At 34.4% G+C, this 19,192-nt stretch overlaps 1 protein-coding gene across 3 annotated transcripts in view; it reads right to left on the bottom strand.

The window, feature by feature from the left end:
• Positions 1-19,192, bottom strand: part of LOC108697224 (opioid-binding protein/cell adhesion molecule homolog) — a 591,521-nt gene that overhangs the window by 71,686 nt on the left and 500,643 nt on the right. For all 3 annotated transcript variants that reach the window (XM_041571289.1, XM_041571290.1, XM_041571291.1), the window contains one exon: positions 3,382-3,614. In XM_041571289.1, the coding sequence (XP_041427223.1) occupies positions 3,382-3,614 (233 nt within the window). The remainder of the gene's footprint in view (positions 1-3,381; positions 3,615-19,192) is intronic.

The raw sequence follows: 19,192 nt of genomic DNA, 5'->3' as shown, positions 1-19,192 counted from the left end.
ACTTAAATATTGTAAGAGTTCCTTATTTTATCAGCAAGTTAATTTAATATCCAGGACATGCTGTACATTGCAAGAAATGTCCCTAATATAAATTCCTATTTTTGGAATATTTTGCCATTTAAAAAGAAGCTAAGTAATAATATATAGCTAAATGAAGTATTTCTCTTGTTCCCATTGTCCCCATCACTGGACATGGTTATTAAATATCTTTTTATGAACATGGCACATGCTAATCAAGTGTCTTTAAATTAATAGCTTCAAGAATAGTGCAATAATTCTCAAATACTACCATTATCAATTATTTTTATGACAATTTCAGATTGTGGATCAGGCAGTTTCATTCCACATCTGTCCAATGCGCAATCAAAATGCTCTATATGTAGCTTTTGTCATTTGGCTACCAGTCTTTTGCTAAAATAAGCACAATGGTAGATTCATATATTTTATGGAATTTTTGTAAAGCTATTCTTTGAAATACCTTCCAGTTTAATTTAAAAAGGGCTTTACGAGAAATACCTCAAACAAAAAGATGTAACATTTGGATGCATTTATTAATAATGTGCATCTCTACCAGATGAGGAGAATGCCCATTGCATCACAGGCTAAAAAGTACATACACCTGTATTTACATTTATAATTGTATATCCTCAAGGTACAGAAAGGGTTTCTTTTGACCCCTTCTGCATCCGTGTCCTAGTTGTACATTTTATTTGGGTTTTTTTTTTTTAATTAATGGGATTGAATGTAACAATATGATTATGCCAGATATGCAATTTAATTTAAGCAAATGCCTTGAGAGTAAAATGTAAACATATTTTGTGCCAAGGCAGTTATTAATGAACCCAATCAAAACAAATCAACAGTTCACAGAGACGTCTCTGTATAATGAGCTGCTCCTTATCTCACAGCCTAACAGACTGATAAAAGTATGTACAGTAAATGTCTTCTCTATTGAATGAATGTTGAATACATTTAGTAAGAATATAAAAAAAATATTATATTTGGAAATGTTGGCTTTGATATGGCAATGTTGGGTAGCAGGTAACTGTAGGTAGCAGTCTTAAGATATTCAGGGGAAGATATAGCAAAATATGTGATTAGGGACCATATTTATTAATTTTATATGGCAAAATTTTTACATTTGAATTTCTAGAAAATATAACTCGAATGTGTGAATTTGGGTACAAAAAAAAATTGAATTGTGCAAAAAAAAATCACATTTAATTTTGATAAATCTGCCCCTAGAAGTCACTACAGAAAAACCCACCCATGTTCTGTTTATTCTATGTGATTTTTAGAATCGTGTTTATCAATGGAGTTGAGCATTTGATAAATATTCTTTTAAAAATCTCATAAGAATGAATAGAAAGTGAGTTTAATTGTGGTGAACTCTAATCTCACATTTTGATAAATCCTTTCCCTCTTTTTGTTTTTAAAGATCATGTTATATGAATGGCCACCATGCAGTTACTACTGCAATGCAAAAACATTGGTAAAACTACAGGCAATTTTTCAGTTTGTGGATTTGTTGCTGCTGGATGTGTCATTGTTCAGAATTTTAAAGCATTCATTAATGCATAATGCCTTCGGGTAACTACAGTTGTTGTAGCAGGCTCCTCCGGCAACTCAGAAATTTGGGTGTATGAATAATATGCAAGTTAGGGGGCTGCTGATGGGATACCTATAGTATGTGCCTCCCATCTCCTATCCCTCAGCAATACAGTGTTATCTAATGCAGTCAGTGCTGTACTTGTCAATCAGTATATCAATACTGAGAAGGGCACAATGCAGTATGCAAAGTACAGAAATAGGCTGCAGCGTAATTATTTATGAAGCCAGTGTAACTGGTGATTCTTTGTGGCACATGGCACTAGAGCTGAACAGTTTTTCTGAAGTTCACCAGCTCAAGTTCATATATTTTGGGACCATTATTTAGGGTTTCATTGAGAAGATGTACAAATCTAGCTGCACATCTAGAGAAGATGTAAGAATCTAGCTTGTTCTAGAAAAAGCTGTTTTGAAGATTAAAAAAAAAAAAGCTTGTTTCCCTTAGTAAAAGTTTTCCTTCCTGATGGTGCTACTCTATAAACAGTTGATGTAAAAATAAATATATGCCACATTCTTAAAATGCTAAATCTTTTTTTTCCTTCTTATTTTTGAAAAGCCTTGCAACTTGATACACACATTTTCAATTTACTGGGTAATTTTTACTTGATAGAATGAGGTCATAGGTTATTTCATTAGCTTTTGAAATGTTGTTCCGTTCCTATATATTTTTGCAGAATGCCAGTATACTGTTGTACATATTTGTTAACTTACTACAAATGATCCTTTGAGAGCCTATGCTTGCCAAGTAAGCCTGTTTTCCATTATCATAAGAACCGAACACTTGTTGATTATGTTTTTTTGCTTTGCATGGACTGGCCTTGATTTTTATTTATTTTTTTAAATCCTAACAACGTATTTTATTTCTAAAATGCTGAACAATTTGCAAATAATGACAATGATGATTTAACACAGTAAGATTAGCACTAATGTGAGTTTCTATTAAAGCAAATGATTTATTTGTTTTCAGCAGTGCAGCTTTATAACAAAAGGGGGTTAGTCATTTGGAGTTTCATAGGCAAGCTTTGTAAACAATAAAAGGAAGAAATAAAATAATAATTGAGTCATTAGCAGATGCAGTATGTCAAGATAACAGGAGTTATTATTGTATCCCAGTCTCATCTTCTTAATTCAGCACCATCAGTATTTTAACAAACTTGTTCATAACAATTAAGCCAAACAACTTTTAACACAAAAGAACTAGCTTTAAAAAAATACCACTTAACTAGTGCAACATCAGAACTAATTATCATTCTGGACATACTGTAAGCTTCACATAAACAGCAACCAGATATCTAGTATTAACCAGATATCTAGTATTCTAATAAGTAGAGGCCTGTTCAAGTCCGGCTTCATGATTAGTTATTGTGAAAAACAATGGGGTTTGAATAAAGCTCCATACATTTCTGGGCTATTCACAGGCCAGTATAGCTGTCCAACCAATCCCTTGATCAACATTGCATTAGTTAATGTAATGCCAGTAGCCATGCATAGTTTTGCATGTCCTAACTATAACACTATATAAAAAATGTTACTATTAAAGATGAAACCTTGCTTGCCCTAGTCATCTAATTTGTAATTTTTGTGAACAAACTACCATTGTAACTGTACAGTATATTTAAGTACCTGTCCTGGTCCCACTGCTTTGCATAGTTTAAAAATCAATAGTTTTGGCATCAAAGTCACCAGTATTTTAACAAACTTGAAAAAGATTGTAAAAATAAAAATGTGGATGAGGCAGATTGGTTTATAATCTCCACAAATAGAGAAACCTACCTTGCACAATGAGATGTACACGAGAGGTTTTGGGATGATTGTCTGTCTGCACAGAGCAGGTGTAGGCTCCCTCATCATAAATGTCCACATTCTGGATCTCAATGCTGTACTGACTCTGTGTGTTGGCCAGAATCACCACACGGGGGTCTATTGACCACTTGTCATTGCCAGTGTATAAGATGGTGCTACGATTTAGCCAGGCCACTCGTGTCACACTGTTGTCTACTGTGCACCTGCAGAAAATAAGTGTAATTTAGTAATTACAAATAATCTGGGGATAAAAATGAAATATTAAATGTTTTAATTAATTTAAAGAACAGGAAAATATAGTTTTATTATACTGTATTTTTTTAATAGAAACACATTATTGTTCCTGCCGTGAAAAGGTCAGCAGGAAAATGTGCAGGGTGTTGGCTCTGCAAGTAATTGTTTGCTAAATAGATGGATTATATGAGGCAAATACTACAGTTACAGTGGTATATAAAAAGCCTGATATTTTAAATTCATTACTGGTGGCTCGGCTGTAAGGAACAGAAATTGCATTACCTTGTACTGTACAAATGTTATGTACCATTTCAAATTCACTGTTTGTAAGAAGCAGAAATAGTTATTCAGGTTCTGCATACTCAGTTCAATACCTGGTTGGGTAAGTTACCATCCACAGCATACTTTAACATGCTCCAGTGACTTTACTATTTCTCTGACACCATCCTTACATAAAATGCATCAACTCTTTTTTTTTTTCTTTTTTGGATTAGCTCTTCGGCACTCAGGCACTACATGTTTTCAAAGGAAACACAATGTGAATGCTTACAATCTTAAAAGTTTGTCCTCTGCATCAGACAATACTTTTGGGTAAATGTCAGAATAGGATTTTAAGTCCTACTTTACTAATGATCTCTGAGGCTTGTCGGGCTTGAATATAGTTTCAAATACAAAGCAGCTAAGGTTGTTTCAGTGATATATTCCTTTTGTGAACAAAAGTAATGTCTGCACAGAGTCTTGTATCTTTGTGCAGAATACAGTGGCTATTTAACAGGGTCATGCTCCCTACTATTATTGTGCTTCTTCAGAATATATAGAGGTATATCCCAGACAATTTTAGGCATAATAATGATTTCATCTTATGTGAGAAAAGTAGCAAGAATGCAAAATGATGACACAAGGGTAATGTCATACAATATTTATAAAGATCTCTGGTTATTTTCTACTTTATTTATTGTTAACCTTCCCTCCATGTTGCTGTGATCATGCCAGATGTGAAATAAAGGTGATTTTAATTATATTGGAGAGATCTTTGTGATTTTAGACTTTAAAAGTACTGAATGTGTTGATGAATGCATCATGGACGTGCACCCCTTTAAAAAGCTACTGCAGGTATAGGACCTGTTATCTAGAATGATTGGGAACTGGGGATTTCTGGATTAGGGATCTTTCTGTTATCTGGATCACCATACCTTAAGTCTACTAAAAATCATGTAAACATTAACTAAACCCAATAGGTTGGTTTTGCCTCCTATTAGTATTAATTCTATCCTATATGGGATAAAGTACAAGGTACTGTTACATACTGTAGTTACCTACTTAAGTTGGGTTGAAAGAAGACCAAAGTCCATCAAGTTCAACCCCTCCAAATGACACCAATGCACATACCCACACACATATACCAATATCTATATTAATTGTAGATTTTAGTATCACAATAGCATTGGAGATTTTGCTTGTTCAATAAATCCAAGCCACTCTTAAAGGCATTAACAGAATCAGCCCTCACAACCTCACTGTCCTCACTGTGAAGAACTACCTACCCTGCTTCAAATGAAAGTTATTTTTCTCTAATCTGAAGGGGTGGCCTCTGGTCCGATTATACATTTTTTGGAAAAATAGATCTCCTGCTAGAGGTCCATAATGCCCTCTAATGTACTTATAAAGAGTATTCATGTCTCCTTACAAGTGCCTTTTCTCCAAATATGTCCAAAGTAGTAATGAGTGAATCTGCTCTTTTTCTCTTTGACCCAAAAATCCTCGAAACAGTGAAAGATTTGCAAAAAAATTTGGGGTCATTTATTTATTTGCCATATGTAAGGAAATGTAGGGGGGAAGTCGGCGTTTTTTGGGATTTTTTTTCAACAAAATTTCAAATAAGCTCTATCTACTCCATTGCACTTTGCCTGGTCTGAGGTGGCGAAGGCAAGTCTGGGGATAGAGGTAACGTTGAGTAAAATAAAGAACTTAGTGAATTTGCATAGTAACTTTCTTTCGCCAGAGTGAAAATTCGCCTGGTGTTAGAGCGAATTTGCGCCAGAGTCTATCTCCTTCGCTAGCAAAGTAAATCGGCGAACTTTCGCCAGCATTAGCCACTTCGCCCTTTAGTAAATTTCCCCCTACGTGCTCCTGGTGCAAACTAATTTGCGTTCATGATGGATATTGACCCCGGTATTGACAATTATGCCTATTCTTTCCCTGTCCTTCCTGTCACACCTTACGGTTCCTTGTCTGCCCAGAACTCTTTACTTGGTTCTCTCACAATAAGATCTGACAGCTGTTATAGGCAGAAGCGTGAGCCGTGACTAGAAACTTCGCATTTGTTGTTGGTTTTGGAGTACCTTTTGGAGCCACCTTTATATTATATATTGCCACTTCAAATTTTTGTGATTAAACATTCAGGGGCAGATTTACTAAGCTCGAGTGAATAGTTTGAATGCAAAAATATTCGAATTTTGAAGTATTTTTTTGGGTACTTCGACCATCGAATTGGACAAATTCGATCGAGTTCGATAGAATCGAATGATTCGAATGATTCAAAGTAAAAATCTTCCGACTATTTGACCATTCGATAATCGAAGTACTGTCTCTTTAAAAAAAACTTCGACTTCATACTTTGCCAGCTACTGAAATGCAATGTTAGCCTATTGGGACCTTCCAGAACACTTTTTTTTTTTTTGATCGAATAAAAATCATTAGATCGATCGCTTAAAATTGTTCGAAGGATTTTGCGCTAAAATCCTTCGAATTCGAATTAGAAGGATTTTACTTCGAGGGTCGAATTTGAGGGTTTTTTAACCCTCGAAATTCGACCCTTGATAAATCTGCCCCTCAGTGTCAGGCGCATCTTAAACATGTGTTACACACCACTTTAAGGTTATTACAGGTATACAGGTACAGGTAGTACAGGTATATGCCTGCGGCAAATTTTTGGCGAAACAAAACGGGTCAAATTCACCCATCCTTAATTACAGGTTAATTTAGGTAGTGTCTGAAAAGTTACAGGCAACTATATATTTTTACAGTACACTAAGGGGCAAATTTACCTAGGGTCGAATATCGAGGGTTAATTAATCCTCGATATTCGACTGCCGAATTGATCAAATATCGAAGTCGAAGGATTTAGCGCAATTCGTTCTATTGAACGATTAAATCCTTTGAATCAAACAATTCAAAGGATTTTAATCCATCGATCGAAGGATTATCCTTCGATCAGAAAAACCTTGGAAAGCCTATGGGGACTTTCCCCATAGGCTAACATTGGCCTCGGTAGGTTTTAGGTGGCGAACTAAGGGGGTTGAAGTTTTTTTTAAAGAGACAGTACTTCGACTATCGAATAGTCGAACGATTTTTAGTTTGAATCGTTCAATTCGAAGTCGAAGGTCGTAGTCGAAGGTCGAAGTAGCCAATTCGATGGTCGAAGTAGCCAAAAAAAACATTTGAAATTCGTTCACTCGAGCTAAGTGAATGGGCCCCTCAATATTTTTTCCAGTAAATTCAGTCCTGTATAAATACAATTTGCCAATAAGCCATTTAAGAAAAAGTAGTTCCAAACATTCTTACACCATCAATTCTAGTTTGAGAAGGATGGTGAAGGGGTTAATACAAGATGCCTAATAATATACTGCAATCTCCCTAATGAAGCATGAAGCATCACTGGACATGAACAAGAACACAATCCTGCTGATTTACACGCTATGCTTTATGCCTACATACTGCTAATTTCATTAAGGGAGGCCAAATGAAAATGATTAGTACAACTGGATGGAATCAGCGTTGGAATGATGGGTGTTTGACTGGAAATAAAGGGAGGAATCAACATGCAGTGTGATGAAATTATGACTGATGGCAGTTGATTCCCTGGGCAGGGTGCCAGTCTGCCTTGTCTTTCACTCTGTAGCTGCACAGGTATCCATCTCTGCTTATACTGCTATACTGCAGAACCTGTGCCAAAGGCACGCATTATTAATTATCACTTGATTTTCTACATAACCTTTCAATGTGAAATCCACTTCATTTACTATCCCGCTGAAACCAACGTTTAAGTAAGAAGCTGGCAGAATATTTTGAAAGATTTCACTTTCAAGGAAAGTGTGCTCAAAGTATGAGCTTCGTATTAATGGAAATTGAAGTTACAGTGTTATTAAAACAGGTAGTTAATTTTGATTTACACACAAACACAATTAGTTTTATTAGTAGTATTAGAATTATTAGTATTAGTGTGTAACAGGTTTTCTAAACATCTACAGTATGTAGCAATTGTTTTGTAATAAAATCATTTCATATGCAGTTTTTTTAATCTTTCCACCACTAAAACTTTTGGCTTTTAAATTTATTTTTGGGTCAGATAGGTTTTAAATACTGCTTGGTCCAACAAACGAATGTGTACAGAACAATTATATATATATATATATATATATATATATATATATATATATATATATATATATATATATATATATATATATATATATATATATATATATAGATTATATATATTATATATATCATATAAACATGACTGTGTTCAGCGGCATAAAGTGGAAGTGAATATTTCAGTATATTCAATTATTGACAATGCATATTAGAAATACACAGTGCTGTAAAAGACTATTGCTATTTCTGTAGGAAAAATTAGAGTAAATCATAAACAAAGAAAGTCCTTCGAGGACTTTCCAATCTCTCCCACTCTGTTTTGTCCCTTTAATACAAATACCTGAGCCTTTTCAGCCACTTCTGGAGGTGGTCAGAAAATAGTTGCTCATAGCGAAAGTTATATGTGCTCTCAAGGACAACTTGTGATTTTATTGGGGGAAGTAATAAAGTTGTAAGTGGAGAAAAAAAGGCAAAATGTAGAACCAACATTTGCATTTTGCAATGTATTAGACTTTAGACAGCTATTACACTGTGAATTTCAATTGGGTATAAAGCAGGTTTTAAGACTTGCTTCAAAGTAGGGTATATTTTTGGCACACAAATAATGAATTCTTCAGTAATAAGTTTTAATACATACACTACACCCAGGCAAAAAATATACTAGCAGAAACATTTTTCCCGCTCATGTTTGTGGTGCTATTGGTTTGCAAAACATAATATATGCAAGTAAAGAAAAAAGTGTTTGCATGGGGGAACATAAGTGACATAAGAGAACAGGAGGTTTGTGTTTTGTTATCTGTCCTCAGCAATTTGGTGGGACATCTCCTATAAACCATTCTAATTTGGCGAGCATATTCCTTGATCATCCACTAGCAAAGTATGAGTATAAGTAAACTGGAGGGAACAGAGACCATAGGATGGATTCCAACATTGTTTTTTAGAATGCTTTTTTTTTCAAAACTAAAACTGCCAAAAGAGTTTTATTGCATTCATAAAAGAATATCCTTATTGCTGCATTACCTTGATACTCTTGCTCAAGAGTGTTTTGGCCTCAGTTGCTGTGGCTATTATTAAGAGCTGTATATACAATATATACACCATCTGTTTAAACAGTTTTCTGTCACACCCGTGATCCTTCTATCACACATTCAATAAATCCAACATCAGACAGAAAACAGAAACAAATAACTGAGAAAGTGTTGCTTTGAGGAAACCTTATAATGATGTCTTATAAACATGTCTTTACAGAGTATACAATAGACATTACACACTAAGGGGCAGATTCACTAAGGGTCGAATTTCGAAGTTAAAAATACTTAGAAATTCGACCCTCGAATTGAAATCCTTCGACTTCGAATATCGAAGTCGAAGGATTTAGCGCTAATCCTGCGATCGATCGATCGAAGGATTTTTCGTTCGATCGAACGATTAAATCCTTCGAATCGAACGATTCGAACAATTTTAATCCAACGATCGAAGGAAAATCCTTCGATCAAAAAAAGGTTAGCAAACCTATGGGGACCTTCCCCATAGGCTAACATTGACTTCGGTAGGTTTTATCTGCCGAAGTAGGGGGTCGAAGTTTTTTTTAAAGGGAAAGTACTTCGACTATCGAATGGTCGAATAGTCGAACGATTTTTACTTCGATTCGTTCTATTTCGATTCGATGGTCGAAGTACCCAAAAAATACTTCGAAATTCGAATTTTTTTCATTCGAATCCTTCACTCGAAGTTAGTGAATCTGCCCCTAAGTATATTTAAAAGTTTCATTTCCTAACAAAACTCATTCCCTTTTTAAAAGAATATACAGTAATCTTTTCTTGAGGAGGGGAAGATTTATAAAATATTGAACTGTAAAATCCAGTAGGATTCCCAGAAGTCCTACATTTTCTCCATTTATCCATGTCAATTCACCAGAATGTTCTTTACAGGGTTAAAGTTTGAAAGCAGGGCTGTGTTTGAAGACCCCTTTGAATCCATAATCCTCACTGCAAATTGCAAATGGGGAGTAAGGATTGGAACAATTGTATTGCTGTGCTGGAATAAAATGTTGCAAGAAGTGAAATAAATAGTTAAATATTAAATGCTGATACTATTGTTATGGCTCAATAAAAATGATAAATACTGTACAATGCAAACATTGATATATCAGTCCATCTATAGCTGAATTCAACTATAGCAATTTTGAAATGAATATGTTTCCCATTAGGCTAGGAGATCTTGCTCTGTCATACCAGATTTGAAACACATTAACATTCATGCTCAACGTTAACATCACACAATTAGTGAAACCTGAAACATTTTAACACAAGCTTTTGCCAGGTAAAATATTAAAGTCATCTTTCAAGCATTTTTGCTTTGCCCATCACTAAATTTGGACATGTTATTGCCCCCAATATGTTATAAATAATCTTAGAATAAAGTAGACCCAGCCACAAATGACAAAGAAAACATTTGCTACAACTTTGAGCCTTTTCATCTGAACAAAATTCTTCAAAGCAAAGAACGTTATGGGGGTACCAACTGAGCAAGGTTAAACCTTACTCTACATTATCTCCTCAAAAGAATCATAAAGATATAATATGTGTTTCAGCATAAAAGGGAAATAACTAGGTACAGAACAATTATTTAGAAATTCATTCTTTTAGGCTAGTGATGGGTGCATTTGCGGCGTTTCGCTTGGCCGAAAAAATTCACGAATTCCCTGTGAAATTCGCGAAACAGCAAAAAATTCACAAATTTTCGCGGCCATTCCGCAAATCTATTCGATGGCGGCGAAGCACGCAAATTCGTGTCTGGCGAATAAATTCGCACATCACTATTTGAGGCATGAAAGCACTGTTTGATATGGTTACAACAACCTCATCACTAATGTAATTCATTTATATTAAAAGATTTAAAAGCTTGAACTTGATGGACATGTCTTTTTTCAACCTAACTTACTATGTTACTATGTTACTGTGTTATAATCTTTGCATAGATTCAGTAGAATTTTGAGACCAAGTACAAGCATAGATTACAGATTTAATCGTTTTGTGTTCTCAGAACACTTAATCATAGAGCCTATGATTTTTTTCAGGCAGCATTTTCCAAACCACCAATTTTTTTATCAGTACATGGGCCATAGATACACTAAACTCCATTTTAGTGACAGGTACAGAACTATGAGTAGACAGATGAGGCACATACCTAGGGACTACTGTGGGAGGTGCAGTAGGACCCTAGGTACATAATTCTGCTGCCTCCTCTAACACTGGTCCTGCAGAAGTGACAGGTGTCATAGGATAGGTGGTTGGGAGAGAGGAGTTGCTGAATAGAAAGGAAAAGAAAATAAGAGTTGCCAATCAAAGGAATGGGTCACCAACCAGAGTGGAAATCTGCAGGGGGGAGGGGTGTATGATAAAGCTGGGGACTTGCCTTGGACACCCTCCTGTGTTGTAAAGACTCTTTTCAGCAACGCAAGCTCCAGCCTCAACTGTCTTCATTGCTTACTTATCCAATCAGAAACAGACCTAATGAAACTCAATGTGAAATCTACCACAACTATGTCTTTTCAAGCAGAGTTTTACAGATCAAATTGCATGCAACTTCAATATTTTACTTTTGCTTATTTTTGGCTTGCTGAATGCATATGTAGAATGAGGTTACACCAATCAACAAACATTCAATAAATAAATCCTGCTCAATAAAAAAAAAATACTTATACTGATGCACAGCTGGTAAGCATGGGAAGCAATTATCCCTGGGCGACCAAAAACTGGATGAAAGAAATTTTGTCAATTAAAATGCTGGCGCCATGTCCGTTATATTGCTGCCATCTTTGATAAATAGATTATGGAGCAATTAAGAATTGTGATATTACACTCTCATTGGTGATTAATAAAGTGTGATCAAATAACTACTGAAACTTAAAGCTTCAACTGCAGATACAAAGAATATGGAACCAGAAGTACACAAATCGGGTAATTTGTTGCATTTTTATAGTGTTGATGACCCTGGAGAAATGTGTTTTATCAAGTAATATTGCTTTAAGCATATAACCTAGAAGTTACTGGCCTACAGGAACTGTTGATAATATATTAAAGTTTTCAAGGTGTGGTCCGGCGACAAATAAATACTACTAATACCTTAAATAATACTTTCCAATTTCCAACAACCACCTAGATTTTCCGGGTTATGGGTTATTGGATAAGGGAGCCATATCATAAAGATTATGGTGAATTTATATCTGCCTTGCTGGAATTGCAAATGTTAACGGTGGGTTGAACATAATTGGATATGCTTATATGAGGATACATGATTTTAAAGGATAAGAAATTATGTAATTGGTTGGTAATGGATGCAGTGGAAAAGGATAACTGGGAGTTTGACTGTTGATCTATGATCATTGCAACATGTACTTTCCCATTTTAACAAAATCATTTTTAGCATCAGTTTACTTCCATATTTTTAATTAATTACATTTTTTCTTGTATTTTCTAGAAAACCTTTTTTTATCTTTAGAAGACTGTCCAACAAAATACAAACACATTTACAGCAAAAAAATAATAGCATTAAATTATAAGGTCAATACGATTTCAATTTAATGTGACACTGTGATGTGAAGAATGTTATTGGGGCTCCTTTACACACCAGAAGAGTTTCTATAATAGAATACATGATGCAGTAATTGTTTCTTGACATTTATTCTTACATTAAACACGGCTACATTTGAAGTGATATATTTATATTTCTTATTATATCCAAGGTTCAGTTATTTGTGCATTAAAAACAAAAGTGGTCAGCGATTAGTTAAAAAAATCATTACAGTTCTATATGGAGAGATTCAAGTAAATAGCATCTAAAATACTCTAAAAAACATTTTGGCTGTTTCCCAAGAATATGAAAATGTACACAGATATAAATACAGGTATGGGATTCATTATCCGGAAACTTGTTATGCAGAAAGCTACGATTTATGGAAAGGCAGTCTCCCATAGACTTCATTAATCAAAAAAGCAAAAATTTTAAAAATGATTTCCTTTTTCTCTTTAATAATAAAACAGTACCTTGTACTTGATCCAAACGAAGATTTTATTAATCCTCATTAGAAGCAGAACCAGAATGCTGGGTTTTATTTAATGTTCACATGATTTTCTAGTAGACTTAAGGTATGATCCAGATTACAGAAAGATCCGTTATCTGTAATACCCCAAGTCCGGAGCATTCTGGATAACTCCCATACTTGTACACACAAACTATAGGCAAATATACTATATGCCAGTTCAAATAAAGGATGAGAAAATACTAGCTAAAATGAAGAACTGTTGAAGGACTGCCACATATAAGTACTACTATTTCCACTTCTTGTATAGCTAGAAAAACATTCAAATAAAGCATGGCCAAATAAAATGAATAGGGTGAGCATAAATGGGAAGGTGGGTAGGGTGAACAACAGGAGAAAAAATGGAAGCAGTAAGAAAAGAAGAGAGATAGAGAAATTGGTATAGTAGAAGAAAGTTAAAGAGAAAATTATAAAGGGGAAATTAGGGACAATTAACATAAACTTCTTAATACTAGTATTCTTTAATGGATTCATATAATATGACATTCTTGGTATTAACATTAGAGATTGCAAATATAAAATATTTATTTTTAAAAGATCGTTGCATAAAATTATTTATTTATTATGTTTAGATATAAAATGTTATGACTTAAAAGCTATCTTTTATACTTCTTCAAAGAAGTATGCTCAAAGTACAAACGTACATTTTGGAGGATGGTTTTAAAATTATTATCTTTTTAGACATGCTTGTTTCCTCATTTTGCATATACGCATGCTAGAGCTTTCTAAATTATGTTGAAAAGATTGAAGTTGAAGCTGTCATATGATACTCATTTATAGAAATACTTGCGTTCATTCTTTATGTGTTCAGAGATTTCACCCAGGTGCAAACTAATAATACAGACTTTAACACAAATGTCAATGAGGGACACTAAGTGCAGAACAATGCAGGAGCCATCTGGTCTGTAATATTTGGAAAGGAGATTTAGAAAAATAGTAAAAGGTCTTGGCACAGGGACCTTATTAGGAGGTCATAACACAGCAAATAACCCTCATGATTCTTGGGTAGTGTTTGCAAATCCATCTTTAACTGAACACAGACCTCAATCAGAGTGAGGATCCAATCATTACAATCTGGCACAGCAGCACCTGCTCCTAGCTAATGTGTTGAGTTCCGCAGTCAAGGCTTTGTTGTCCTCTGTGCTGTGAACTGAACAATGTTTGATTGGAGGGGAATGGGACAGTTTTGTTAAATCATTAAAACTATGTTTCTTATCTGATATTTGCATTTTTTGTTTGCATTACATATCGTTCCAATGTATACTGATTTACTTATCAAACATATTTTATTTCAAGATTCAACGTTTTTTTTTTATTCTATTCCTTCACTCGAGCAAAGTAAATGTGCCCCTAATACAAAACTTCACAATTGAAACACTGTTGACGTCATGTAGTCAGTGAGGGTTGTTCTTTTCCAATTCCACAATGATTTCAAAGTTTTCGTATTCATTTTCAAATAAGTTACATATTTTAATTTGTTGCATTTTATATTTGGCTATTTTAATAAATTACTTGCCCTATCGAGGTTTTAGAGAAAATTTGTTTTTTTGTAGTTTCTAAAAACTAATGTAAATTAGAATGTTGATAAATGTCCCTTATCTTTTGCCAAGGTGCAGTAATCTATATCAACCAATCAGCAGGTAGCAGTTACTGGTTACCTGTTGAAAAACAAACATCTTACCTGTTGCAAAAGCTGCATCTAGACAAACAATGCCTTTTTATTATATATTGTCATCTTATAGCGAGAACAAAGATATAACATAGGCATTGGCATTTGTAGAGATGCCAACACAGAAGATTTACATTTATGGTGTGTCTTTGCTGTGCCCCAGGGGTATACCTGGGCATGCCTCCAATTAGTCTATCAGCTCTGCCCACAGTAGGCGGTTTCTGAAGAGTTTTTAGATGCATTTTTAAGACGATTCATGAAAAATCTGAGTGAACATGTGTGCATTTGCCTGTATGAGACCCTGCCAAACAAATTTGCAAAGAATATAAAGAAATAGTGGTGACCACTGGTTAGGACTTCTTTTAGGAAGAATGAAAGTCCAAGACATTGGATTATCCCTTAAATAAGAAATGGAAGTGTAATTGGGCTGTACACTTGGGTTTCTATACTTTTACTGTATGGTATATTTACACAGAATTACTGAGGATCTGAATATTTTATGCAAACAATATTTTTATGTAAAAAACATTTACTTGGATATTAAAATGCAGTGAAAACAAAGATTTGATTTCTTATTAACACCATTTATTTACTTGATTTGGTTTTTCAGAATTGCCTTAAAGTCAGGAAATATGATTTAACCCAATGGCTGTGTTTCAATAAACAAATCCAAAATTTTGCCATAAAAATATTTACTGATAAAATGCAGAATTTCACCATGAATCCATATGTGTCAAACATTTTTGCTCATCATTAGTTCACATTATTCCCACCAAGTGCTTATTGCTGGCCCTGTTGTAGGTGGAAAGAACACTGGCAACTCATAACTATTAAATGGGGCACGTTTTAGCAGTTAAAAAAATGGAGATAGACCCCAATAGTGACTATGAATGAAATAGTAGTATTATTTTGCTTTCTATAATAAGAACAACCTATCACAATCAATACCTGTATCTATAACTATTTTATTATTATTCACTGCAGAATCATAATATTTGTTCAATATTTGACTATTCAATTGTTAAAGATTCTTTGCTTTTTTTATACAATGGGGAGAGCTTTAATTTAGTAAAACACTTTGCTTTATTGAATTCAAACAGACATGAATATAACTAGCACATCTCTGCATTGCTGGACGAAAATACAAAGATAATCAAAGTATGTTTGATTTAGAAGTCATTCAAACCCTAAATTAGCACCAGTACATTTCTTTAATTTGCATTTGCGAATATAGCCATTTAAGAGTTATTGAATCACTCAAGGTCAATCCAGTTTTCAAGGATATAAAGTAATAAGTGGTATAGCTCAGTAATTTTTTGTACAGCAATTGTATGGCATATACAAAGCAGTAGTGATGGGCGAATTTGTGCCGTTTTGCTTCGCCGAAAAATTCGCAAAATGCACGCGAAATTCGCAAAACGGCGCAACGCGCAAATTCGCCGCAAATTCGCGCCTGGCGAATAAATTCGCCCATCACTACAAAGCAGATAAAGTTGCGGTAATAATATATAATACAGATTCTGGATTGATTGCCCAACTATTCAAGTCAGTTTGAACAGCCAGCACAACTAAGTCTGACAGAAATATTGATGTGGCAGCAAAATTCTTCTTTTCTAAAAATACTCTTCAAATTATTCATTGAATGCTTCACAGCAAAGTTGATACAAATCATCTTAATATGTCATCCATAGCCAGGGATTTCAACATGGATTGACACAGTTAATCATTCATCAACGTAATGTCATAAAGCCTATTTGTTACCCTTGATAAAACGTCCCCTCCTTTTTCTGTTATGCTTATATACACTGCTTGCCCATCATTAACACATTGTTAGAAACTGTACTGTGAGCAAGATAACTGAAGCTTCACTCAGAATCACATACCTATGTCAGGAATTCTACCTTTAATATTTCACAGTGGTTTGACAAAAACAAATTTCTTTGTATTAATTGAAACTTGTGTAAAACTGCTCATTTTTTGTGTGAACTCCAAAAATAGGAAGACAAACAGATCTGATTGGTTCCTGGTAAAACAGACCATAATGTGTGCATGTTGTGTTTATGGAAGGGACCGTACATTGTTCTACAGGGGAGGAATATAAATGAAGAACACTAAAGAGGCATAATATATTAATACAATATAACAAATCATTAGGAGCAATAATTTAAAGGGATGCTGTCTTGATTTTTATGGTGTAGTTTGATTTCTAATTTACATTACAAATAATTCACTCTACCATATAAAATTGTATTCCTGAACCAACAAGTGTACTTTTTTAATTGTAATATTGGTGTGTAGCCAGCCATGATGGTTGATTCTGTGCTTTCATAAAGAGCCAGCACTTCATGGTGGAACTGCTTATAGGCAGGCTATTGTTTCTCGTACTCAATGTAACTGGAGGAATAGGAGTGTGATGTGGATTCTTCCTATTGAGTGCTATTCTTATATCTACCAAGGAACTGTAATCTGGTGTCAGGGAGCTGGTATCTGGTTACCAAGCCATTGTTCTATTGTTAGGCTGCTGGGAGGAAAGGGACAGTCAAATGACTGGAGGCACCTGGGAAACCTCACAATATGTCTAGCCCCATGTCAGATTTCAAAATTAAATATAAAAAAATATGTTCTGCAGTGCAGAATTATGCTGGATCAGCACTATTAATTGAGGGGTTTTGAAAAAAAAAACCTAATTTTCCTGCAACAGTATGCCTTTAACGTGTATTTCAAAAAGCTTTATTTATTATGAATAATATATTGCCAAGAATAATTGTTAGAATACAACAATTATTGTCAAATTATTGAGACAAATTTAGATCTTGATGGACATTTAAACATCAGTATTCCTGCATCATGGTTGGAAGTGAAGACGTTTTTTTTAAAGCCAAAAATTTGTTGTAATTCAGATGTGAAGGTATGGATTCTATTTCATAAACTTTACATGGTTTTCCTGTTTCTGATCACTCCACGACTAATTATGCAAGTATGTTACCCAGAATGCTAAGGACCTGGGCTTTAATGGATAAGGGATCTTTCTGTAATTTGGATCTTCATACCTTAATTATACTATAATTATACTGTAAACATGTAAAAATTAAATAAACCAAATAGCACTGTTTTTCCACCAATAAGGATTAATTATATATTAGTTAGGATCAAATGAAAGGTACTGTTTATAATTACAGTGGAAAAAGATTTTTTTTTTTACATTTGAGTTATTTGATTAAAAGCTATATGATTATTTGATGGCCATAATTCAGAACTTTCTGGATAACAAATACCTGTATCATAAAGACTAAATACAACTATAAAGACATAATTAAGATGTTAAAGGGATACTGTCATGGGAAAAAAATTTTTTCAAAATGAATCAGTTAATAGTGCTGCTCCAGCAGAATTCTGCACTGAAATCCATTTCTCAAAAGAGCAAACAGATTTTATTTATATTCAATTTTGAAATCTGACATGGGGCTAGACATATTGTTAATTTCCCAGCTGCCCCAAGTCATGTGACTTGTGCTCTGATAAACTTCAATCACTCTTTACTGGTGTACTGTTAGTTAGAGTGATATCACCCCCCTCCCTTTTTCCCCCAGCAGCCAAACAAAAGAACAATGGGAAGGTAACCAGATAGCAGCTCCCTAACACAAGATAACAGCTGCCTGGTAGATATAAGAACAGCACTCAATAGTAAAAACCCATGTCCCACTGAGACACATTCAGTTACATTGAGAAGGAAAAACAGCAGCCTGCCAGAAAGCATTTCTCTCCTAAAGTGCAGGTACAAGTCACATGACAGGGGGCAGCTGGGAAATTGACAAAATGTCTAGCCCCATGTCAGATTTCAAAATTGAATATAAAAAAATCTGTTTGCTCTTTTGAGAAATGGATTTCAGTGCAGAATTCTGCTGGAGTAAGTAGCACTATTAACTGGTTCATTTTGAAAAAAACATATTTTCCGATGACAGGATCCCTTTAACGGTCCAAAACAACTACAAAATGTCTAAACGTCTTTTCCGAAAGCATAAAAAAGCATGGAGAAAACTGCTTGATTATTATATTAAGACCCCAATGATATTTAAATGGGGAAGAGGAGGATACATTGATAAGCATAGTTCTCTCCAACACTCAGTGAACAATTACTTTACTCTTGCAGTTTGGACTATTTAATTCAAGATCAAAATGCATTAAAATTATATGAATGACAAGGACCCAATGCTTCACTCCAGAGAATGTGTTTCCACCTCTAAAAAGCACAACAGATGTGACTTTTATATGACTCCAGTCGAATATTGGTATTGCTCATGCTGATGTGTGGCTTTTGTGTGACTGCTTGTACATAAAACACCAATTTCAAATTAACAGTTTTCATATTGTAGTTGCTACAGTCTTGAACTAAGCAG

This window comes from Xenopus laevis, chromosome 7S (genome assembly GCF_017654675.1).
Source record: "Xenopus laevis strain J_2021 chromosome 7S, Xenopus_laevis_v10.1, whole genome shotgun sequence".
NCBI classification, from domain to species: Eukaryota; Metazoa; Chordata; class Amphibia; order Anura; family Pipidae; genus Xenopus; species Xenopus laevis.
This window is presented reverse-complemented; position numbering and strand designations above follow the sequence as displayed.